The following is a 27,281-nucleotide window of genomic DNA, read 5'->3' on the forward strand; positions in this document are numbered from 1 at the left end:
ATGATAAATATAGATTATTACATTGATACAAGTGGATTATCGGATTTATCCAATCGAGATAGTTAAATTATCAATTTTAAAGTCCGAGCATCGGCGAGGACTTTAAAATTTATAATTTAACTATCGAGATTGGATATTTTCGATAATCCACGCGTAACTGTGTAATAATCTGTTTCTCTGATGATTAAACTTGAGATAAATTTTCTTCTATTCTAAATCAAAATCCCCTTCGAATGCCTATCACTTTCCACGAAGTTGTCAATTTCTATAACACCTGTTAAAACATTTTGATCAATTCAGGGAGCTGAGAAAGGTTATGACCCTGTGACTCAGCCAATCATATTCTGAGATCACCGGCAACCACACGTTAATTAATTTTTTTTATACAATTGGTTCGGAAAGGGATATATTTCCATAGAATTAGAGAAAATTTGATATAACATATAAGGAATTTTGATGAAAAAAACTGTTTTGTTCATCAATTCGAATTATTTAATTTTCAGTTATTCAGTGGTTGCCGTTGGTTCATGTCTGCCATATTTTTATTTTGTAAATTGTTTTGTTGTAAATAAGATCGTTACCTTTTCTTTATATCTGATTACCTTTTTGATGTCGGAACCTTTTATACCCGACAGTACAGTGTTGGTTTTCCTCCTTGTTGAAGACCATACGATAACCAATAATTCCAAGGTCATTCAAAATCTAGTGGAGCGTATACCTCCGTACTTATATATGAATATCAATTCCATTCGATTTGATTTTGAAAAAAAGTACTGTTTTAATCAGAAATAACACTGTGTATCAAAGAATATTGATTTGCCAGTTAAGATAGACATAGACGAAACGCACTTCTGCCTCAATGCTCTTCAACTTTGTATTTGTTTTGGCTTTTTAACTGTTTTGATCTGAGCGTCACTGATGAGCCGTATGTAGACGAAACGCGCGTCTGGCGTATTAAATTATAATCCTGGTACCTTTGATTACTATTTACACCACTGGGTCGATGCCACTGCTGGTGGACGTTTCGTCCCCGAGGGTATCACCAGTCCAGTAGTCAGCACTTCGGTGTTGACATGAATATCAATTATATGGTCATTTTTATGAATTTCCTGTTTACAAAAGTATGAATTTTTTGAAAAACTAATAATTTTCTAATCCCAGGAGAAGATTATCTTAGCCGTTTTGGGACAACTTTTTGGAATTTGATGTCCTCAATGCTCTTTAATTTTGTACTTGTTTGGCTTTTTAACTGTTTTGATCTGAGTGTCACTGGTGAGTCTCATGTAGACGAAACGCACGTCTGGCGTATTAAATTGTAATCTGGTACCTTTAATAACTATAATCAAATATAAAATGTCTATCCTAGTATTTATGATGAGTTTATTTACAACCACTGGGTCGATGCCACTTCTGGTGGAGTTTTAATTCCCCGAAGGAATCACCAGTCCAGTAGTCAGCACTTTTGTGTTGGCTTAATTTATCATTGATATCTTCATAATTATAAATTAACTGTAAATTATAAAACTTTGAATTAGGTAAAACCAAGGCTTTTCTACCTCAGGAATAGATAACCTTAGCTGTATTTGGCAAAACTTTTTGGAATTTTTGGTCCTCGATGCTCTTCTACTTAGTACTTTATTTTGCTTTTTAACATTTTTTTTATGCGCGTCACTGATGAGTCTTTTGAAGAAGAAAAGCGCGTCTGGCGCAAATATAGCATTTCAATCCTGGTATCTATGATGAGTGTATTTGTCCTTAAAATCAATCAGTCTCGTTGACTAGAGCAAAATAATTCTAAAACCTTAAACTTTGAGTATTCCTAATAATAATAAATTATGAGTGTTCCTGGTTAATAATCAGGTTTAAGCGTTCCTAAAAGTTATTTGAATTTTATTTTAGGTTTGAATAAACTGTAAGCTTTTGGGATATGCCTTAGATTTGATACTATTTATTTAAGAAATGTGCAAGTTGTATAAAAGAGATACCATCTATACCAAAGAGATATTCAAGCTCACAAGTCGAAATGAAAGTGACAATGCCATTGTATAAGTAAAAAATGATGAAACAATACCATTTTGAAACTTTGTATTTTATAGACAATTGAACCACTTTTACAAACCGATCAATGAATTAACTTTAATGTGAATTGCATTCTTTCCATATCCATTCATCTGAGTAATCGCAGTAAAACTCCATAAAGATGTTTGATTCCCTCTCGATTGGAGTGAATTTCCCCTTGAATTGCCAGACCGATAATACAGCATCACCAAAGTCGTTTCCATACATCAATGGATAATCATCAGTCACTTTAATAGCTCCAGAGCAAGGAACGTAGTAAATATCATTATCTATCCATTTCCGGCATGTTGGTTTACACAATCTTCCGCATGCGTCAGAAGCAGTTATCAATGCTTCTGTTGGCTTATACTCCGTAGGTTTTTCAACAGCGATGTATCCAATATGAGAGGATACAGGAAGTCTGTTGTCAACAAATACATAATCAGTGTATGCACCGTAGTAGTTTAGTCCTGAAGCTTTCACTCTAACCTTGAATGCACCAGATTCGTCTTCTTGGCAATCATAATATGTAGCTGGGTTGCCCGGATGTACAAAGTTTTTCAGATTTTTATATTTGTGTTCATCATAAATGTCATATCTGTTTCGATATCCGTTGACTTCAGTCTGTGAATTGAAATGAACCTCTTTTGGGCGTAGATGAACGACTTTGATTGGTATAAAGGCCCATCTTTTCACATTAGCTGAAGAGCAACCTGCAATAAAGCTGTTCTGTACTGGTTTTCCCATACATGGTTCCCGTTCTTGAGGAATGTAAATATTTGCTACGTCCGTTGCCTTAACTGTGAAAGTATAGGTATTAGAATTATGGTGAGCGCTAGTATCTCGTCTGCCTCTGTTTCCTCTTATTCCGTTATTGGAAGTAATCTGGACATTCCCGCCATTGGCTGCTTGAATATAAGGCTGTACTCTATTTCTAAATATTCTGTCAACAGCAGTACATCCAAACACTTGTCTGCCAAAACTTCGACATTGTAAATCAGGTGATCCACAATTAACGTTCTGTTGTGAACAGGTAGGTGAAACCTGATAATGGCACTGTGATGCTAGTTCACGACCATATCCATCTTGGTTTGTAGGAATACGTCCAAGAAAATTTATAGCTGGCATATTTGTCATTTGAACATTAGCCTGTTGTCCTCCATGGTTAGGTTTATTAGGGTATGCAATGTTATATCCATGAGAATATCTCCATAACTCCCAAACATAATCAATATACGCATGATAAAACCAGAAGACACAATCCCATGGCGCTAATTCAAGTCCTAACATTGTTCCGCCTATGTAAGCGTGAACACTGTCATGGAGCGATTCCAAAGTGTCGAAGTTGGAATTTTCAACTAATTCCTCAATTGTAGCTACATTTATTATATAAGTTAAATTTGTCCATGTGAATAAAGACCCATCATTGCCACCATTTCTGATTATTCTATTGCCTCTAAGATCCCTTACTCCACCACAAATACCAGAGTCGACGAATCCATTCAGTTCACCAAGGTATTCATCAGTCCAGAGTATAGAATTTTCTGGTCTATCCATATTAGCTTCAAAAGTTGTGTCCCAATACGGGAGAGTTATTCCAGGTTCATGTTTTTGTAAAGCTCTTTCTAGTCTGGAAAGTAATTTTAAAGAAAAGGAAGACGTAATAAACAATGTCATGTGTGTAATTCAAAATTGGAATTCTAAAAAATCTTAATAAAGAATTGTTATATTTGATGCTATGTATTCATAATAAATGAGGATATCAACGTCCTTTAATATTATTAGCACTGTTTCTGCTTTACAACTCACAGACGTATTTTAATTCACCACAACTCAACAATTAATGACTCTTATGTGATGCTCTAGGTAAAAAAAACCAGTTGAAAACCTAACACAATATTTGAAGCCCTGATTAAACCAAAAAAGGCATCAAATAAAGACGATGTAAGTTAAGCGAAACTTCACAGCTTCAAAATGTACCTACATTCACATAATCTTATTCTAGAAAAGTTGAGACAATAGGCTTTAATAATCAGCATGTAAAACCAGTACTTTTACCTCTTTAGATCTGCTACATGTAAGTTTGAATTTTTCCAGGACTTACTCCATTGTGTACTCCTTGTTAACTTGTTATTGTTATAACTAGTTTTTGGTGGGGTTCGTGTTGCTTATTCTTTAGTTTTCTATGTTGTGTCGTGTGTACTATTGTTTTTCTGTTTGTCTTTTTTATTTTTAGCCATGGCGTTGTCAGTTTGTTTTAGATTTATGAGTTTGACTGTCCCTTTGGTATCTTTCGTCCCTCTTTTGTTAACTTGAACATGATGAAACGGACTATACTGCTAGAAATCCTATTTTCATCACCTAATTGGTGAACCGGGAAAATGTGAGAAAATGGGATGCATTGCAATTTTAGAAATATAGGAATATGATAATTACATAAGAAGCAGGAATCGATGATATCCGGGAAAGGCTGGTCCGTTGTGGCTGGTAGTTCGGATGTTTTCGTTGTGAAATCTAGCGACCAATCCAAAATCCTGAAAATGACATGCAGACCTTTATGCACTGTGATGTAGAAAACTGTGTTTTTTATTTAATGTACACATTGACAAATGTATTGCAGTTAAATTGGTTGGGTTTTTTTTTAAATATAAATCGCACTAAACGACCTGTCTTTAATTTGTATCTATGATACAATCATTTTAATATTCTACATATTACTAGTACTAGACGATGTCTTTTTTTCTGTCTATGCTTGTATAATTACAAATATACACCAATACTCTTCAATGAGTTTTTTTTTCTTCTATTTGTTTTCGTGGGGGTTGGGGGGGGGGGGGGGGGGTATTCAAGTACACCGGATAGTCTCGATTTAAACAAAAAACATTAACTTATGGGGAGAGTGATAGTCATGATCAAAAAGATGAATATTTGGTTCTTCTAGAAAGTTGTCTTATTGGCAAGTATAACGGGGTAATATAAGAAAGATAAACATTTGGTTCTGGTGGAAAGTTGTCTCATCAGCAAGTATAACGGTAAAATATGAGGGAAAAAACATATGGTTCTGGTGGAAGGATGTCTCATTGGAAAGTATAACGATAAAATAAAAATAAAAATAACATTTTGTTCTGGAGAACACTTGTCTCACTGGCAAGTATAACGGTGAAATATATTTTTAAAAAAATATTTTGTTCTGGAGAAACGTTGTCTCATTGGCAAGTATACCACATCTTCTTTTTCTTATCATACAAGATTAGTGAAAAATGTCCATAAAACTTACTCCTAAGTCATATGCTTTTCTCCATGCTCTGCGTAATCTCTGCCGTTCTGCACGAGTGAGCATTCTAAGTTCTTTTCGGAATGGAATATTTCTTGTTTGCCTTTTTGTTCGTTTCCTTGATGTTTCTTCACATAACAGTTTTCCAAATAAGTTGCTGATGTCCGATATAGTTGTATTATCATTCGGGTGATCACATTTTTGCAGGTTTGGTCCTGACATCCATAAATATCTTGAAACACAGGTATTACAAACAGACTCGCTGGGAGATTTTGTGACATCTTGATATTTTGTTTTCATTCTTAAACAATCTCGTAAAGATGGCGGCAGTTCAATCTCTTCTATGAAGCATCTTCCGACACTGACAAAAGTCAATAACAGTAAAATACATGTACACAACATGGTATTTGCTGATTATGATTTTGTCTTGATCTAGTTTTAGTTTGCGTATTTTCCTTCAATACGCTCAAATCTTTTGTCATAGAAACATACAGAATTATTTTCTAAGAAGAATAAAAAAAAGATGCTGTACCGTGCCTTCTGAATGCCTTAAATTTCACAACCATCTGTAAGTTAACCATGCTTATATATAACACATGATTTTGTCATGACTTTTAAATTTTTGAACTATTTTTCATAGGATTTTACGGACTGTTTAAATTTATTAAGCGCAAAGTACATTTTTAATACACGTGTAGGCATCTACATTTTGTCAAAACAATGGATTACGACTAAGCTGTATTGTCTATACATGAGAAAGCATTAATGACGTGCGCATATGATACCATTTTAGTTTTAATCTTTAAAATCTATCCATCCTTGAAAATGAAACAGGTTGGTGTTTGAAGGAATATACCACTGAAATTGTTCTTCATTAAATGTCACAGAAAATAGTATCACTGACTACCGAAGCCATTTCAAACCAGTTCGTACGTCAAAATTGTAACATCTGAAAGGTTCTGTAATAATGTTACATACATGGATGACATTTTATACATGTGCAATTCCTTTCCTTTTTATTCTTAAAGTTTAAAAAAGATCAGAAGAATACGTGGAACAGGTTTCAAAGAAATCAGCTGTGAAACAGAATTAAAAACGCATTTTCGAGTTCTCGCGCATTCTTAGCAAATGCTCGCCTGCTTCATCATATAACGAATAAATGATTTCAAGAATGTTAAATAGTGTAAAACCATTATTTTTCTTAATTCAGTCACAATTGATCATTTTTCTTGTTGTAAGGAACATTTAATGAACGTGTGTAAGATTACTTGTATTTTCTTGTATTAATAACAGGAAATCAAAGGTATATGTCATAGAGATATATAGTAACACAATCTTTACACTGAATCCATCGGACCGTTGATGTGTACTTATTGATAACTAAGTCTTAGATGCATGATTTTTTTATAAGTTGATATTGGCTTTGGACTAGTGTCCAGTAACTGCGAGCACTTTCAGATCTATACTTAGTTTCTTTTTATTGTTGTGATGTACAAGTTTCCGGTCACGTCCACTCTATGTTTTTGTTATATGTATTTTCATTGGTATCCATCTGATGCCTGTCCCAAGCCAGGAGCCTGAAATTCAGTGGTTGTTGTTTGTTGCTGTGATACATATTTGTTTTTCGTTCATTTTTTGTACAATAATCAGGCCGTAAGTTTTCTCATTTTAATTGTTTTACAATTTTCATTTCGAGGCCTTTTATAGCTGACTATGCGGTAAGGGCTTTGCTAATTGTTGAAGGACATGCGGTGACCTACAACTGATAATTTCAGTGTCATTTGGTCTCTTGTTGAGCGTTGTCTCATTGACAACTACCACTTATTCTTTTTTTGTGAGATTTCATGTTGTTCCCAAATTTAACTCTTTTTTTTAGCAAATCCATCTAACAAAAACAAAAAAAACCAGAGTGGACATTGACGGGTACGTATACATCCCCACAGCAAAAAGACGCAAGTACAAATCTTAGAGTACTCACGGTTACTTACAGCTACTTCAAAGCTAATAACAACTAATAAAAAAAATCTTGCATCTAAGGCTGAAAGACATCTAATGAATGTGTATACCAAATTTCAAGTTGTTCTAAGCTGTTTCGGTCATTATTTATAATATTTCTGTTGAACTAGAAAAAGCTCGAATATGTGCATGCACAAAAGAACAAAACCAGGAATGAAGACAGTAAGAATGCATAGAAACTTATCCAAAGCCATTGATAAGTATAAAAAAGAAGATGTGGTATGATTGCCAATGAGACAACTCTCCACAAGAGACCAAATGACACAGAAATTAAAAATTAAAGGTCACCGTACGGCCTTCAACAATGAGCAAAGCCAATATAGCATAGTCAGCTATAAAAGGCTCCGAAATGACTATGTAAAACAATTCAAACGAGAAAACTAACGGCCTAATTTATGTACAACAAATGAACGAAAAACAAATATGTAACACATAAACATACGACAACCCTGAATTACAGGCTCCTGACTTGGGACTGGCACATACATACAGAATGTGACGGGGCTAAACATTTTAGTGGGATGGATCCCAACCTACTCCTAACCTGGGACAGTGGTGTAACAGTACAATATAAGAACGAACTATAAAAATCAGTTGATAAAGGCTTAACTCATCAGATGGATAAATTTAAAATACAAATACCACAAATACAATATGGGATATTTGTACATCCCATCAACAAAAAGACACTAAATACAGATCGGAGAGTACTCGCAGTTACTGACAGCTAGTTCAAAGCAACTAACAGCTAAAAAAATCATGCATATAAGACTAAATTATCAATCAGTACACATCCAACATCCAATGGATTTAGTGTAAAGACGGCATAAACAGTCAGAGCAAACGATGACCTTGTGCAATGCTAAGATACAGATACATGTATCGACAGTTTGTAGATCCATGAATGTGTATATGTATAAACAATAATATTTAGTTTGCTTTTAATTTACTGATAACAAAATCAATATTAATACCAATAAAAACAATATTCAATGATCTAATTACAGTGTTGAATAGGTAACCTTTTAGAATAAGTTTATTGAAAGGATCGATAAGCTAACTAGGATTGTTTCTTAAAATTTCCGGCACGGTGAAGAACATTTCCGTAAAATTTAGGATGTGCTGTCCCTTTTGAAATAAGTTTTTTAAAGGTTCAAGCAATCTTCAAAACCAAATCTGTATATCTAAGAAAGAAAGTAATTTTTGGTCACAAAATCCCTGGCTTAATAATTTACCAGTAATACATAGATGACGTTCGTTAAAATCAAAAACATCACAACAGACACAGACATAGCGAACGAGTTGTGAAATGTAAACACCGTAATGTAATTATTAAGGTTTATTATGAATACTAAGTTTTCTTCCAAAGAAGAATTTTGTTTAATATCTGGGCTTAGGCATCCTTTTCTTGGCGGACAATTATTATTGGTGGAGGAAGCCGAAGTACCTGGCAATAACTACCGATCTTCAGTAGGAACAGATCCTTGGCAAGGCAATAAATGCACAATAGTGCAACAGTGGCGTTAAATTCCAACCAATTAACCAATCAACTATCATATGACCAAGTTTAAATTGTTAACATATTCCGATGATTTTTGTTAGGAAAAGAAAACAATGCTTTATTGTGTTATGAAGTTTATCAAGGAATACACGTAACAGGCTATTATTTGAACTTGGAATTATTTTTAATTATGAAATTCGCATAATTTCTTGTGTTTAATTTTTTTTATAAATTCCATGTTTATTTTGTATTATGATCTTTTGAGTGGTTAATAACACTTTCCATACAAGGTGTTTTGGTTAGATAGTGTTGTGCGCGGCACAGTACAGTCTATTGGAAATATACTATTTTCTTTGTAATAGATAGTGTTGTGCGCAGCACAGAACATTTCAGTACAGAATAATCATGGAATTTATTAAAAATTTCAATAACAAGAAATCAAGCAAATTCCATAGTTAAAAATAATTCCAAGTTCAAATAATAGACTGTTATGTGTTCTTTCACTTTAACAATTCTACAAAGGGAATACCCCCATCGCTTTGTCGTTAAAAGATTTGAATAAAGAATAAACTCGTCATAGATGACGAAATGAAGTTTCAACACCGTGAGGCAAAGTTGAATCTATATGCATAAGAATTTTTAAATCTAGATACATAGGTCTTGCTTTTATAGGTCCTCACGAAGTCATGTATTTATTTAAGAATTGAAATGTTGTTTTCGTAATTTTTTGGATTGTTATAGCGTTGAACGAAGCACATTTTTTATATAGCGCTTCAAAATTTGCATACAGTCAAAACTTTATCAACCATATTCAATTACAAAAAAAAGGATTCTATTCTTTAGCTACTTTATTATGCATCTATTTGTAATTTTGAGTTCTATCAAAGTTTTCGGTTTATTTTCCTATGTATTGCTACAAGGTCGACATTGGCTTGTCATAAATGCTAACATGTGTAATGATGATGTTGTTTCCATTAACAAACAAAACTTTTCTGATTGGGTTCCATTTATATATCATCAAGGACTAGAAATTAAAGAAACAACAGACACGGCTTCCTCTGTCTCGTTTTAGACTTATACCTCGAATTTGACATAAGCGGTCATATCAGTAACAGAATCTATGATAAACGAGACGATTTTAGTGTCTGAGCAGAAAGTTGACGAACCAGGGGTAGTCAAAGAACGTATCGTCCTTTTTTAGAAAATGAAGTTCATCGGAAGATACCAAGACCGTGTTGATAAATATTCCGTATCAACTTCATAATTAATATGGTCTTCAAGTATAGATTCTAGGAACTGGATTTGGTTATCATCTGTATAACGTGTTATTGTATTCTATTATTTGTCTTTGTAAATTATTACTTTTACTATTAATTAAGTCTATTTTTGGTAGTGTTTATTTGACGTTGCTCAGTACTTGTACATCCCGTCATTGTGTTGTTGTGAAGCGGTAATTTAAGTTTTTGTATTCTTGTCTTTTGTTTTTGCTAATGTGCTTTGTCTTTATGCTATCTTTGTATTCCCTTGTTGACATATTTGTTTGTTTTTTCTGTTCTTAAGGTTATAACAGCATTTTGACTGCTGAATCCCTATTTTAGACATTATTACATATAATGTCTGTATGTTTTTGTTCACACATAATTATCAATATAATGGAATTTTATGCAACTGTCATCGTGAAAAGTCAGAGATTTAGCTAGGTATAAAACCAGGTTTAATCCTCCATTTTCCACATTAGAGAATGACTGTACATTTTGTCATTTGCTTATGGACTTTCCGTTTAGTATTTTATTCGAAGTTCGGTATTTTTGTTATTTTACTTTTTTTTTATGCTGAAATAAAAACTTACTTTGAAATACTTATCAATTTCTGATGGCCAATCATACTCACAGATTCTAGTCAGCACACAAAACTAATGTAATTATTAATCATTCCAGATGAATAAATATCCAGAAAAAAAGCGATTCGGTCGAATAAAATTTGTGAAGCGTAATTTCCTTTTTTTTCTAACACTGCTGGTAGATCTCAAGCAGAATGGACCACATTTGATAGGCTATTCGTTTATGTACTTTTTGGCATATGGCTCCATACGTATTTTACGTATTTTTTTACATCCTTAAAATGTTTAAAAGCATTTTTTATGAAGGCTAATCCAAAATAGTGCCGCGGATGTACCCAAACTTATAAAGTGTTATTTTCTTTTCGGTATTTTAGGATCGATACAACTTATGGTGTGCGTTTAGTCATCGAGTGTACCGTTACTTCAAGTAGTCAGTGCTTCGGTAAGGACATGATTTATAGCACACTGTTTCAAAAATTTCCGTTGATTCATAATCAATAATTTACTTTGAAACTAAGGTTCTAACTCCTACAGCTTAGATAGAACTGACTTTTCATTTTTTTAACTCTTTTGTTCAAACAGCTGATTACGTATTCAAGTATTTATATATTCAAGGCGTCTTTTGTGGATAGTTGTCTCATTGGCAATCATACCACATCTTCTTTTTTATATTTTAATGTTTGGTGGTTTGAACGTTCCTGTTTAGGTGAATTCAGAAAAAAATCGCTTTATACACGCTCCAAGATGTATATCCATTTACATTACTAATTATTGATGTTGACAAAAGTAAAACGACGGATGTCTCTTGTGGAACTTTTTACCCAATGCATCTAGATCATGAGTATATCTCCGGTTTTTGGTTACTAGTAGTAAGTATTGCTCGATTGTTTTTCAGTGTTGTGTTTTGGTTTAGACTGTGGTAATTTTGTGTTTTTTCCTTTGTCTTTGTAGTTTATTTAGCGAAAGTTAACTTTTTTCAATCGATTTTTGGCACAGTCTTAACCTTAAAGACACTTATTAATTCAAACATATGTCTATATGTCCATAGTTGTCATCTTACATTATTCGAAGTTTTGATATATTTTTTAACTGTGACACGTTCTGTTTGAAACGACTTAGAGATCGAATTACTAATAATGCATATATTGCTTTATCAATATCACAATTAGTTAAAGTAAACCATTATAGGTTAAAGTACAGAACCTTGGCTCACATCGAACAGCAGGCTATAAAGGGCCCCAAAAGTGACTTGTGCAAAACCATTCACACAGGAAAACTAACAGACTAATCTCATATAAAAAAAAAAAAGAAACGAGAAACGCTTATTAACCGCAACAACAAACGACAACTACTGAACAATAGGTTCCTGACTTAGGACATGTGCATACAAATGCAAAAAGTGTTTACAGGCGCCAACCTTCACCCGAATCTGAAATAATAGTGTAACATATAAAAGATGCATATTTGTTTTGTTGTGCTTCGACTACTGTTCAGTTTTAAAATGTATTGTTTTGTCTTCCTACGCCATAAATCTGTAATTCAGTGATTTTTGTTGGTTCATGTCTTTTTCATGTCTTTTTTGTGAAGAACTGTTTTTGGTATAAATTGAATAGTTAGTTGTTACTTTGAAGTGTTTCAATTTCTTAAGACGAGACCCTTTAAAGTATCACTGAAGCCCAGCTTCGATTGTTGATGAAATAAATAATGATAATTTCTTTGAAAAGAGTTTTCGTTGAGTATTTGGCATACTCGGTAATATAACAGTGTTTGTAACGCCTTTCATTTCAGTGAAGGGAGATCAAGATCTTTGTTTTTTGCTGAAATGCCATTAGAATAGTGTTATCTGATCACAATACGTAAACTTTATTTGTTTTTAATCTGCGTGAACTCTTGTGGATAGTTGCCTCATTAGCAATCATACCACATCTCATTTTTTTTTTATATCATGCAAATGTTCATGTAAAAATATTAGCACGATATAAAAGAAGAGACAATATCTAATACTTGTATCACAATTCAGTTTTTATTCAGATTCTGTGCTTTTTTTTCAGATCTAATACAATTATGTAATTGTATAAAACCAATTACAAATCATTAACGTTTGTATGCATTACTTTGTTTCCACATCCATTCATTTGAATAATCGCAGAAAAATTCCATAAAGATATTTGATTCATGTTCGATCGGTGTGAAATCTTCATTAAATTCCCAAATCGATAAAACACCATCCCCAAAGTCGTTTCCGTACATTAACGGACTCTGTTGGGTGACTCTAATAGCTCCGGAACATGGAACATAATAAAGTTTACCCTTCACCCATTGACGACATCTTGGTTTACACAATCGTCCGCATGCGTCAGAGGCAGTTATCAATGCGTCTGTAGGTGTATACGATGTTGGTTTTTCAACTGCGATATAACCAATATGAGAGGATATTGGAAGTCTGTTGTCAACAAATACATAATCAGTGTATGCACCAAAGTAACTTAATCCAGTAGATTTTAGTCTCACTTTGAATGCACCGGATTCATCTTCTTGGCAATTATAGTATGTTGCTGGATTACCAGGTCGAACAAGCTTTTTCAAATGATTATATTTGTGCTCATCATACATATCATATCTGTTCTTGTTTCCGTTGGTTTCGGTTTGTGAAGTAAAATGGGCCTCTTTTGGACGCAAATGAACGACTTTAATTGGTATAAATGCCCATCTCTTCACGTCTGCTTTTGTACAACCTGCTACAAAATTATTTTGAATTGGCTTTCCCATACATGGTTCATGTTCTTGTGGAAAGTAGATATTTGTTATTTCGGTTGATTGAATTACAATAGATACAGTGTTTTTAATAGTAGTCAGATGGATATTAGTGGTGTCTCTTTTTGTCCTTTTTCCTTCATGGTGGTTATCTAAATCAAGCTTGACTTTTCCGCCTTGCGCAGCTTTTAAATATGGCGCTACACTGTGTCTAAATATTCTATCGACAGCAGTACATCTAAAGGAGCCATCAATTCTTCGGCATTGCAAATCAGGTGATCCACAATACAGGTTATGTTGTGAACAAGTAGGTGACATTTGATATTGGGTCAAAGATGCGAGCTGATGACCATATCCGTCCTTGTTGGTCGGAATATGTCCAAGAAAATCTATATAAGGCATATTTTCCATTGGGACTTCAGCCTCTTGTATTCTTTTGTTGGGTTTAAATGGATAGTCAATGTTGTACCCATGGGTATATCTCCATAATTCCCAAGTATAATCTATATAAGCATGTTGAAACCAGAAAACGCAATCCCATGGTGCTAATTCAAGTAAGGACATTGTACCCCCTATATAATTGTGAACATTGCCATGAAGCGACTCCATTGTATCGTAACTAGAATCTTCAACTAAATCGCCAATGGTTTGTTTATTCAATACATACGTTAGATTAGTATGTGTAAATAATGCACCACCATTCCCACCATTTCTTATGATTTTGTTACCCCTAAGGTCCCTAAATCCCCCACAAATACCAGTGTTGACGAATCCGTTTATTTCCCCTAGGTATTCATTATTCCAGAGTATGGAATTTTCAGGTTTATCCATATTAGCCTCGACAGTGGTGTCCCAATAAGGGAGAGATACTTCTGGATCAAAACTCTGTAAAATTCGTTCTAATCTGAAAAGAAATATTTTTAAAATGTAACTCCTTGCAAAAGGTAGACATTACTGTTGCTTATTAAAAATCCTAAACAAAATATTATTAACGCAAATGTGCTATTAGCCAGTCAACTATCGAAAATAAAAAAAATTAAACTCTTTGATATTATTAAATATACAGAAACCCAAAATAATATAAGAAATCGGTAAAACCAATTTTGTTTCTTTGTTTACTTTTGAACTTTAGCTGGTGTGTTCAAAAAGTTTTCAGTCTTATTCCTTAATCGCACATGCTAATATTGTAAGCATAACATACTTATTTTCGAGTTTGTGGCTTGAAACGAACGGATATTGAACCAACATACTCCCATTCTAGCACACTCAGCAAGGGATACCAATACCTGCCCGACCCGTTTATATTTAATTTTGAATACTTATAACGTACATTATATTTCCTTTTATTTTTCACTAACAGAACAGTCGAAGATATACGTAATTTGTTGTCTTTTACAGTCAAAAACTCGGTATATTAATGAGAGCATGTTCCGTCTTGCAATTGATGTCTGCTCTTAAAGCGTTTGTCCCATAAAAGTTGTCGGAGTTTTCATAAAGCATAAACAAAGTTAAAAACCCAGATCGTAAGGTCTATGCCTCAAATAGTTTTCTCATTAAGAAGTTTGTCTAAAGGAAAAGGAAATATGCATATTTACATCAGTAATAAAAATCTGTAATAACCAGGAAAGGCAGGTCCGCTTTGTGCAACATTTCTGCTATTGTCGTTGTGAAATCTAACAAGCCAGCCAAAATACTGAAAATAAAAAGTACGTATTATAAAGAAAGAATATGTAATATATATTTTTTTGTAGATGTGCAAGATGTATCAATCTAGAAAACAGAGAATTGTTTGCTCTTGATTTTCCAAAACGTGTGTTACACTCTTAGCTTTTATTTTGGAACATCAAATAAACACATTGGCACTCATACCACATCTTCTTATATCCATTTAAGACATCACAGGAAAGGTATCAAATAAAATTTTGGAAACCATTCAAATATTTAATTACACAAATCAATAAGTAAAAAGGAGTTGGTCGTCTGAGATTTCTGATTTTTGTTAATGACTCAATGACTCTATTACCAAGTAGGATGCGTTGTCTTGAACCCACTAAAGGCGATATTGTTATTGTGCTGTGTGCCTTTTACTACTTGACTGAAGCACTACATTGTCGAAAATAAATTTATATGACTGTTTCTTGAAACAATATTAAAAAATATCAGTAGCATCCTTAATATTTTGTGCCTTTTCTGCAGCTCTGATACCTGTGGGAATTCCAACATCTGTGGTACCCGAAAGAAGTACACAGTATCGCTCGTTTGTTGCTTACAAATATTATTTTTCTTGGAACCTCTCTAGTGCGTAACAAACGTTAAGAAGAAAGTAAAGAATGCTATATCGGATACTTTTATCTCATCGGAAATTCTCCACGTTTTATAAATTGAGAATGGAAATAGGAAATGTTTCGATTAGACAACAACCCGACCAAAGAGCAGAATACATCATTAGGCCACCAAATGGTTTTCAACACAGTAAGAAAATCCTGCACCCGGAGGCTTGCTTTAGACGGCCCTTAAACAGAAACTAGTACTAGTTCAGTAGTACTGGACGTCACACTTAACACCAAAACATATAAACTTACTATAAATTGAAGGAAAAAAATACAGGACTTACATATGCCAGAGTAAATGTAGAGGACGACCATTAATTTATGGACAAATATTGCATTTTTATTTTACATATTTATTTATACTTTATCATAAATAAATATCTTTAAAGACTAAATCTATAAAACAATTGATGATTTTATAATTAGTTTTAAATTTAATTTCAGTGACGAGAATAACAAGAACTGTTTTAAAACATAATAAATTTTGTACTTACTCCACTTTTGTAGGCTTTTGACCAGGCTCTTTGTAATCGGAGTCTTTCGGCACGTGTTAACATTCTAATTTCTTTACGATAAAGAACACTCCCTGCTTGACGTTGTGTTCGCTTTCCTTTTATTTCATTATGTAGAAGTTTTCCAAAATAGTTACTTATGTCCGATACAGTTATATTATCGTTCGGGTGGTCACATTTTTGCAAGTTCGGTCCTTCCTTCCACAAAAATCTTGTTATACAATTATTACAGACGGACTCACTGGGTGATTTAGTAACGTCTTGGTATTTACTCTTCATCATTAAACATTCTTTTAAAGATGGCGGCAGTTGTATTTCTTCTATCAAACATCTTCCTAAACTGACCAAAGACAGCAGAAGCCAAATACGCAAACACAGCATGGTAAAACCTGAAAAATATAATGATGTACCATAACAGATCTTACTGATATTATCGGCATCAGATTTCTTGTAGTCTTGTGTAAAAGCATTACTAAAAATAAAAAAAAAAGAGAAGTCAGTCTCTTCCGTATCTTGTTATGCAATCCCTTAGACTTAATTGACTTAATTAATGTTACTTTTAACTTTGAAATGATAAATGATATATTTGGTCTGCCTAAAAGAAAGATTTTGTCTTCTTTTTTAATTTCTTTCGTGATTACTTTTTCGTTTATAAAGTCATAAAATTAGAACAAAATTTCGCTCACACCACTTTTTACCTCCCCTCCGATCCAAAGAATTATGTTCGTTGTTGCCTATTGATATTTAAAGAAATGTGATCTCGATGAAGTCCCTGCGCGTGTAAATTTTATTAATTTTACTCATACTTATATGATTCTAATACCTATTCAATTATGTTATATTTTTTAATAAGTAACAGTTGCATTTGCTCATTAAATTTTACGGTGACTTCTCGTAGTTATTAAGCTCTATATTATATTTTGATATCTACTAAGCAAATATGCATATTATTCACAAAACAATGGAACCTTATGAAAATAATAGAGTATAACACAGCGAAAATAATGTCGGCACCCATACATAAGAAATCATGACTTAGCATAATGTGATCATGTGATGGGTTCATTTGTCTCTCTCATTAAATGATTTTAATAGTCTCTAATTAAGGTTGATGTGTTGGTGTGAATGATGAAGTAAAAAAACTTGCTAACATGTAGATTTACCCCGGGTACTTGGGAACAGAACTAATTTTTTGCCCTCCCCCTTTTTCCAAAATCTATATTCCTGTTTTCAATGTTAGACTTACATAAATATGCTAGAAAAAAAAACTTTAATTACTATCAATTGCTTATTTAATATCCACAGCCGTCATTGGTAATAATTATATACTAGTAGATGGAAGGTATTCTACTCCGTTGCACGCCACCTATTTTCCAATGTGAATTCTTGGAGGAATTCAATAGATATAGGAAGATGTGGTACATGTATGAGTGCCAATGAGACGACTCTTCATCCAATGCCTTATTTATAAATATTAACTATGCTTGGACATGGGATTCCTCCAATACTTTGCATTGGAAAATAGGTGACAAAGTGTTAATTTACAGTATGCTTCATGCATATGTGTACACTGAGGTTAAGTATACCACTTCCGATGTTACATCTTTGGACAGGTATATATGTACATGTGTGGATCGGTTTAATATCCGATTGAAGAAAAAGATACAAAGGTCGAAAAATGTCTTTCACACCGTAAAGATGAAATAACAATAAAAAGAAAGCAAAGGTATAATAAAAGTATCCTGTCAATGAATTTCAACCGTTTACTAATACACATCATAGATACCACACTTTAATGCGACAGACACGCGTTTTGTCTACTGAGAGAAAGGAGTGATGTTAGAGTCCCTGGTTCTCTATAGCATTTATTTGTGATCCACTGCATTGCTCCTACTCTATTAAATGAATATGTTTTTAAAGTAATTTTTTAGGTCATAGTATTTAAAAACCTAGAACATTTAATAATATTTCTTAGTCCAATCTACAATTTTGTCTTTATTTTTTGCTGTTGACAGTTATCGATAGATTTCTTAAAAATTCAACAGGATAAAGCAGATCCGTTTACCTTTTCTGCAGCTATTTGATTAAAGCTGTTGAAGTATTCTTTATTTCTTATATCTCTGGTTTTCCCGCGTCTTGTATATTAAGATATTGTCTAGGTTTTTTTTGTTTGTTTAAACATATTTGGATTGTTCATTTGAGGCTTCTATCAAGTATTGGTGTCCTTCTGTTGTTCCAGCTATTGACGTTGATACTCAGAATATGCCCTTTTTCTTGATTTGATTTTTTTCGAAGTGTAAACAACCACGTTAGATATTTAGTAAAGCAATGCTTAACCCCGCCGCATGTTTGCGCCTGTCCCAAGTCAGGAGCCTCTGGCCTTTGTTAGTCTTGTATAATTTTTAATTTTAGTGTATAATTCGGAGTTTAGTATGACGTTCATTATCACTAAACTAGTATAAAATTGAGAATGGAAATGGGGAATGTGTCAAAGAGACAACAACCCGACCAAATATACATATTTGTTAAGGGGGCCAGCTGAATGACGCCTCCGGATGCGGGAGTTTCTCGTTGCATTGAAGACCCATCGGTGGCCTTCGGTTGTTGTCTGCTCTATGGTCGGGTTGTTGTCTTTTTGACACATTCCCCATTTCCATTCTCAATTTTACTTAACGAAAAAAATAGTACATGCAGATAGCTTGGCATTTTTTTGGTTTCTTTGAAAACTAAAACTAATTCAGTTTTCAATGTGATAAATTCATAGACAGGAGAAAATTGAATAGATACAAAGCTTATAATTCGATACGCCATACGCGCGTTTCGTCTACATAAGACCCATCAGTGACGCTCAGATAGATTAAAATAGCCAATTCAAACAAGTACAAATTTGAAGAGCATTGAGGACCCAAAATTCCAAAAAAGTTGTGTCAAATACGGCTAAGGTAATTGATGACCTTGAATAAGAACATCCTTAGTATTTCGAATAATTCTTACTTTTGCAAACAGTTAATTTATAAAAATGACCATATAATTGATATTCATGTAAACACTGAAGTGCTGACTACTGGGCTGGAGCTGGGAACGAAACGTCAACCAGCAGCGGCATCGACCAAGTGGTGTTAATAGTTATCAAAGGTACCAGGCTTATAATTGATACACCAGAAAAGAGTTGAAAATTCGTTACATTAAGTTCAAGAGTTGTAAATGAACTCATCATAGATACGAGGTTTGATATTTTATATTTGCGTAAGACGCGCATTTCGTCTACCAGTGACTCATCAACTTGTGAATATTGATGTTATGTTCGATTTTATTTATGCATTTCACAACTGTGATTGGTTTTGGCTTTTATCATTATTTTCACTTTCTTGAGGTTATATCCCCCACCCCGACTCAAATATTAATATATGCCATATATAGAGACTGACCGGTAATGTTAGTGGATTCAACCTTCATACATAGTTATCTAGAGGTATTGATTGAAAATTCTGTCACCGTATACGTAAATTAAGTTTACGGATTTTTTTTCATATTCCCAAATGTATAAAGTCAGGTGACATTGGCTAGAAATCGATAATATTTATATAACTTCGAATTCCAGACCATACTTGAGTATTGTCTTATTAATCGATCTTTTATGTTTATTTATATAATGTTTTCAGTTGCATTTCTGATTTATGTCAAAATATTGACCAGACTCAGAGGTCACAAGGTTTGGAGCCACGACAGTATTTGGTTTCGCTAAAGAATGCATTTACATTCAAAAGTTTAAAATAAACTGACAGCACCTTGGCTAAAAAGGAAATCACACTCAGACAAACAACAATACACAAAACGCAACATAGAAAACTAAAGACTGAGCAGCACGAACCCTACCTAAACCGGTGAGGTGCTCCAATCGAGTTAGCAGATCCTGCTCCACGTGTGTCACCCATCGTGTGGCTCATAGTAGTACACATCCGGTGATAAGTTTATCTTTTAACCTTCAACTTATAAAGTGATTGACTCTCGCTCAGAACATACAGTAACGACAATAAACGTTTATTCACCAAAGAAATGGATAACCTAATTATAAATGTCGCCTCCCGTTTACATAACTTATAATTTTATTCCAAATTATGAAGAAAAAAAGTTCACTCCAAATAAAAAGACATCAAAGATACAAGACTGATAATTTTGTACTTCATAAATGTTTTCGTCTCCAAAAGACTCTATTCTAAACCGATTGAAATTTAAATTAAATACAAACTTGAAGATCATAAGCAATCGAAATGTTCGAAAATTCTTTTGGTTACGTAGCTTTATATTTGTTTAAGTTCTTATAAATCCTTGGTATTCAAATATTCGGCTTTCAACGTTCCTGATGAAGGTCAATCCAGAAAAGTGCATCCGAGATATGACATTTAAAAGGAAAATCACAAAAATACTGAAATCCGAGAAAAAATCAAAACGGAAAGTCTTAATCAAATGACAAACTAAAAAGCTCAAACACATCAAACGGATGGATAACAACTGTCATATTCCTGTCTTTCCAGGTACAGTCAATTTCTTAAGCACCTGAGATCACCCCTAGTTTTTGGTGGGGTTCGTGTTGTTTATTCTTTAGTTTTCTGTGTTGTTTCATGTGTACTATTGTTTGTCTGTTTGTCTTTTTCATTTTTAGCCATGGCATTGTCAATTTGTTTTAGATTTATGAGTTTGACTGTCCCTTTGGTATCTTTCGTCCCTCTTTTATGTAGCAAGGAAGTGAATCTTAATGTCTTGTAGCAGTTATATAATAATACGAATAAACGTAAAAAAGAGATAGAATATCCCAGGGAATGTACCTTGAAAAGAATTAAAATCATGCAAATGTCATTTTTTTTTCTCGACAAAATCATTTACTGATAGAGGAACTAATTCATTAGTCTTAGTAATATCAATAGATTACCTAATGAAGCTATTATTTTTCTCTTCAATATAATATTATTTTAAATTAATATATTAAGGAATATCGTACTATTTTTCGGAGACTGTCTATGGGACCATTTTACTATTAAAGGCATATATGTTTTAACGATGTTGAAGAAATAAAACCTAAAAAGGGCTATTCAAAATGACATGCTAAATACTTTTTCTTTATCAAATTAACTGCAAATAACGAACTTCTTATGTATAATAAACTCATCATAGATATCAGGACTAAATTTTGTATATACGCCAGACGCGCGTTTCGTCTACAAAATATACGTTCTAGTATTACAGAATGAACAACATTACGTGTACAGTATTGTTTTCTACTAGATTAGTAAACGTAAAAATTGATGGAAGGTGAAATAGTCCTATTGCATCTTAGATAAATGTTAATTCCAAAACGGAGATTACAATTTCATAGCAACTCATTACAGTCCTAAAGTGGGTGTTATGTGAATAAGCATTAAATGATTGTTAAAAACACTATTCTTAAATTCATAACTTTTTAACACAAATTTTGTACTAAGTATCTAATTTTATTGCAATTACAAATACTTTGACATTTTATAAATGTAAAACAAACCCGAGTACATTATTTGCATGGTGAAACACACAGATTTTTCAAACTAATCTCCTTATAACAAATTATGTGGGCAGGACCATATACATAGTCATTAGAAACAGATGGTCACCAGAATAAATGCTTAAACGTTTATGTTCAACAGAATAGAAATAATACACAATTAGAATGTATTAACTGAATTAGCCTATCATCTAGAAGGAAGAGAATAATATAGTTCCCACCTCTAAAAATCCAAACAGCATGAAATAAACTCAATTTCAACTTCGTACTTTATCTGGCCTTCAAACGAGTTTTTTCCCCTCCTTGTTACGTCGCTGATGAGTCTTTTATAGACGAAACAAATTTCTCTCGTACATAATCATAAGTCAGGTATTTTTAAGAAGGTTTTAATTTTTGGTTATCTAAGGTCATTTGATCGGTAAATAAAGGTAACATTAGTATACTACTGTTCAAAAATCCTAAATCGATTGAGAGAAAACAAATCCGGATTACAAACTAAAGCCGAGGGAAAGCATTAACCATAAGAGAAAAATACGAAACAACAGAAATCCTGTATAAAGTGCAACAAAATCAAACGCCAATGCAACATATATAGAAACGAACTATTAGATAAATAAAGGCAATAGTAGTATACCACTGCTTGAAATTCATAAATCGATTGAGAAAAAAAACAAACTAAAACTGAGGGAAGCACATCAAATATAAGAGGAAAAGTACGACACAGTAGAAACTAAAAATGAAACACACACAGAAACGAAGTATAATATAACAATGGCCGTTTCCCTGACTTGGTGCAGGACATTTTAAGAAAAAAAAATGGTGGGTTGAACATGGTTTTGTGGCTAACCAAACTTCCCGCTTTCATGGCAATGTTAAATATAACATTAAAATGACAACATTACATGACAGAACTACAATACAAATAAATGGGCGAACATATAGGACAGAGAAACACACGAATAATAGCTATCAAAAGGCACCAGATTTATAATTTAAAAGGCCTGACGCTCTTTTCGTCTACTCAATACTAACCAGTGACGCTAAGTTCGAAAGCCAAAATAAGTACAAAGTTGAAGAGCATTTAGGACCAAAAGTTCAAAAAAGATGTCCCTAATACGGCTAAGGTTTTCTGCCTGGGATAAGAACATCCTTATTAATTAGAATAGTTCATACCTTTGCAAACAGTAAATTTATAAAAAAAAAAAAAAACTATGTAATAGATATACATGATAAAACCGAAGTATTAACTAACTACAAAAAAAATCGAAAACATAAAACAACCTAAAGTAGCACATAAAAAGTCACAGCCGAGTTAGCCGAAGAGATCGACGTACAAAGTGACGTCACATTTGAATTTCTAAAACTTTCCCAAAAATAGGATAGATAACAACTGCCATATTCCTGACTTGGTTCAGGACATTTCAAGGAAAACAAATGGAAGGGTTGAACCCGTTTCTATGGCTAGCAAAACCTCCCGCTTATATGACAATGTTGAAAATACCGCTTAAATGACAATATAACGTGACAGGCATGCAGTACACATACATGCAAGAACACTCAGAACAGAGAAATACATAACTAAATAACATAATAGTCGACTTAGCATGCAAACCGCCGAACAGCCACGAACATATTCTATCAACGATAAGCACCATAGAATATCAAAAACAGTGACACGCTTACGTAACAAGCATTCAATCTCGTCCTTTATACAATTATTTTCATAATACTCGTCCAAACAATTGTCATGAAAATGCTGTTATGGAAAGGCAATTATATAACCATTCGGACTACAAACAATAAAGCATGACAGATTAACCAACCGAACCATAACAGTAACATAAAAAAAAAATACGTAAATGTTGAATGAACAAAATACCGAGAAAATGACAACATTACGTGACAGGAATACAGTACAAATACATGCAAGAATACTCAAGACAGAGAAGTAAATAATATAATAGTACATTTCGACATGGTAAACACAGAATAACAAAGAACACCTAAAATTTATTAACGACTGTACACAAATACAGGATAATATAATTGTGAACTCGGCGTCACACGAATGTATCAACCCCACAAAAAGTGACGTCACATGTAAATTTAAAAAAAAAAAGAGTATAAAATTTGGAATAAGTTTGCAATGTTGTCAATTGATGTATTTTCTATACCTGAAGTAGGTGGATAATTATCCCTACTTTAACATACATGTAGAAAATTAATAAGACATAAAACCACAACCGATAAGAAATAAAACAATATCCAATCAGAATTACAAATAAAGGGTTATGTTCGTTGTTGTAGATAATACGGTGACCTTTATTGATATATACGTATGTCCTTTTGTCTTTTTGAATAATTGTCACATTGGAAGTTATAAACTGAACTTTATATGTTCGAAGGACTCTTTTGTAAACCGTCAACAGAAACTTAAATCCCAATTTTCATTTACGTGGCAGGGGGAGATATGAATCATACGTGACAATTTACGTACATCAAAAAAAGTAAGAAAATATTTACCATATAAAAAACTGAAAGACAAAACAAAATCACAAAACCAAAGGAAAGAAAAGGAAAGGAAAGGGTGTCAACTTGTTGTTCCAGATTAAACTATTATATATACAGACGTTTCGAGAGGTATTGATAGGAATGAATTTCCAACAACTTATGAATAATCGTTAAACTCAAAATAATGTAAATAAAACATATAGTTAAAAGGATAAACAACAGCGATTGATTTAATATACAAAGCCAATTGTATAACAAAACGAATATGAGTATTGGTTTACAAGTCAATATGAAAAATATATAATCAAAATAAAAGTGAGACGATACGAGACAAATGTTAGAATTTATAAGACGAAGAAAGACAATCATGACTAAAAGAAATATAGTACACAAAAAAACTCAGTCAACAAAACCACGGCCGACACTCGGCTAACCGAGAGTTTGGTCGGTTAATCTATATTGAGTATGCGGCTATATCGGCGGTTGGTCTGTTAATCGGGTTGGCTAAAGTCTGTTAATCAGGTGTTATCGAGAAAATCATTGCAAGGTCAATATGTTTCATTGTATAACTTTTTAATTATATTTATATCATAAAAACTATTCATGTCTGACAAAACGATTTGGAGTACTGAATCCAGTGGTGTAATTATTTTTTTTCTAGCTTCAATAAACGATCTATAAAATGAAAAGGCGAGTTACTCATCAGTAAATTTATACACATTTTACACACACAAAATGTACACAAAAATGACAAGTTGGTTGAGTTTACTTGCATGCAATATTTTGAACATCGAAAAAAGACAGGCATTATGTTTGTTTCCCATATTAACATCAATATGTAAAAAATCTACACGAAAAACTGTATTTTGGTGACATAAATCAATTTTTTATAAAAAATGTGGTCTGTTAATGGGTCGGATGTATAAAACTCGGTCTGTTAATTGGTCTGTTAAGAGTTATGAATGACATTACAAGCATAACAATAATATGGGGTGTTATCTGAATAAAGATCAATAAAGGGATAGACTCAAGATTAGTGGCTAGAATATATGGAAACAACACATGAACAATGAAACATAAGTTTAGACAATGGAATCTGAAAATTGATAGAAATGGTTTCTAAAAGTGTAATATCAAAGTAATATTAATTTCAAAAGACAAAACATACCGGAAATAAACTCCTCATAGATACCAGGATTGAAATTTTATATTTACGCCTTATATTTACGCCAGACACGCGTTTCGTCTACGAAAAACTCATCAGTGACGAAAAAAATCACGGTTTAAAAGGCCAAATAAAATACGAAGTTGAAAAGCATTGAGGAAACACAACTAATACCGGCGTCACACATCAGCGTATAGCACTGGTGTGTTCAAAATCATTTACGCTGCCAATACGCTAGTAATTTTGGATGCATTTAACCTGTCAATCATATTTGTAACGTGTGCAAAACGAGCTTTAAGCGTGTATTGGGCGTACTAGAAACGTATGTTGGCGTATGTTGTATGTTTTTTTATGCTGCATACAAACTTTGGACAAGGTATGAGGAAATAATTCGTAAATATAACTCAACATGCAGACATCTTATACGTTCAGGTATTTCACATCCAAAATTTTATGGAAATATTCTTTATAAAGCACAAAAATGTCAGTATTCTCCTCAGAAACTAACAAAACCTTTAAATAGACTTATTAAAAGGGGATATAGTTACGATACTGTTGTCAGGTCATTAAAGATTGCATATTTTGGCTTTAACATTGATTCACTGATAGGGTCTTTGCATCGGAACTAAACACATTTATTTCTAAAAAAACAGTTGTTGGCATGACACGGGTTATGTTCTTCTCATATATTTTATGATAGTATGATACTAAACCCCTAACGGGAGGGATTGTACCTGATATTCATATGATGAAGACATAATCTTTCAATCAGTTTAATTGAGGTCTGGAGCTGGCATGTCAGTTAACTGCTAGTAGTCTGTTGTTATTTATGTATTATTGTCATTTTATTTATTTTCTTTTGTTACATCTTTTGACATCAGACTCGGACTTCTCTTGAACTGAATTTTAATGTGCGTATTGTTATTCTTTTACTTTTCTACATTGGCTAGAGGTATAGGGGGAGGGTTGAGATCTCATAAACATGTTTAACCCCGCCGCAATTTTGCGCCTGTCCCAAGTCAGGAGCCTCTGGCCTTTGTTAGTCTTGTATGATTTTAAATTTTAGTTTCTTGTGTATAATTCGGAGTTTAGTATGACGTCCATTATCACTGTACTATTATGCATATTTTAGGGGCCAGCTGAAGGACACCTACGGGTGCGGGAATTCTCGCTACATTGAAGACCCATTGGTTGCCTTCGGCTGTTGTTTGCTCTATGGTCGGGTGGTTGTCGCTTTGACATATTCACTATTTCCTTTCTTAATTTAATGATAAGAGGCGTTTTTGGCCCCCTTCCCAAATAAGTTTATGTATACATCATTGATAGCCTTAGTATAGAAACTATTCAAAACTATGATTTTTTTTATGTTCCGGTGAAAGGAAGGTTGCCTAGCAACGGTTTTAATAAATAGCCAAATTATCACATATATGCATTGCTTTCTCATTACACATTAGCAAGATTCAAAAAAGTATTGTTTGTTTAACACTAACTTGAGTTTGCAAATGAAAAGACACTTCAATTTCAGTTTTAAAAAATGCTTAGCAACAACCTAGCAACACAAATTTTGCCTAGCAACGGTTCAAAAATTTGTAATTTCGGCCATCTCAGAGGTATAAATATAGCAATATTTAAAGATTTAGCTACCGTAAATGATTTTTCTTTCATATATATGATGTCTTAGTCATCATTATTTTTTCAAGAAAAGGAAATTGACCATAGCAACCTAAAAGTTGCTTAGCAACAGCCGAAAAAGATAGAAATCAAATTGAACTTCAGAAAAAACC

The 27,281-nt window shown here is 33.1% G+C and overlaps 2 protein-coding genes across 4 annotated transcripts; both read right to left on the reverse strand.

Annotated features, from left to right (window-relative positions):
- Positions 1–2,071: 2,071 nt before the first annotated feature.
- Positions 2,072–6,254, reverse strand: LOC139481924 (uncharacterized). The gene is made up of 3 exons (XM_071265491.1): positions 5,336–6,254; positions 4,495–4,592; positions 2,072–3,688 (listed from the first exon to the last, which is right to left on the reverse strand). Exons 1-3 carry the CDS (start codon positions 5,732–5,734, stop codon positions 2,137–2,139), a joined length of 2,049 nt encoding a protein of 682 aa, XP_071121592.1. The 5' UTR covers positions 5,735–6,254; the 3' UTR covers positions 2,072–2,136.
- A 6,439-nt stretch (positions 6,255–12,693) lies between these two features.
- LOC139481931 (uncharacterized) lies at positions 12,694–17,301 on the reverse strand. Of its 3 annotated transcripts, none has more exons than XM_071265504.1 (4): positions 16,984–17,301; positions 16,268–16,674; positions 15,039–15,136; positions 12,694–14,347 (listed from the first exon to the last, which is right to left on the reverse strand). In XM_071265504.1, exons 2-4 carry the CDS (start codon positions 16,664–16,666, stop codon positions 12,784–12,786), a joined length of 2,061 nt encoding a protein of 686 aa, XP_071121605.1. In that variant the 5' UTR covers positions 16,667–16,674; positions 16,984–17,301; the 3' UTR covers positions 12,694–12,783. The 3 variants fall into 3 exon arrangements, with proteins under 3 accessions (XP_071121605.1, XP_071121621.1, XP_071121613.1); XM_071265520.1 differs by having other exon boundaries at positions 16,974–17,120; XM_071265512.1 differs by having other exon boundaries at positions 16,927–17,067.
- Between the last annotated feature and the right edge of the window lie 9,980 nt (positions 17,302–27,281).

The sequence above is a fragment of the Mytilus edulis genome, chromosome 1, assembly GCF_963676685.1.
Source record: "Mytilus edulis chromosome 1, xbMytEdul2.2, whole genome shotgun sequence".
In the NCBI taxonomy this organism is placed as follows: Eukaryota; Metazoa; Mollusca; class Bivalvia; order Mytilida; family Mytilidae; genus Mytilus; species Mytilus edulis.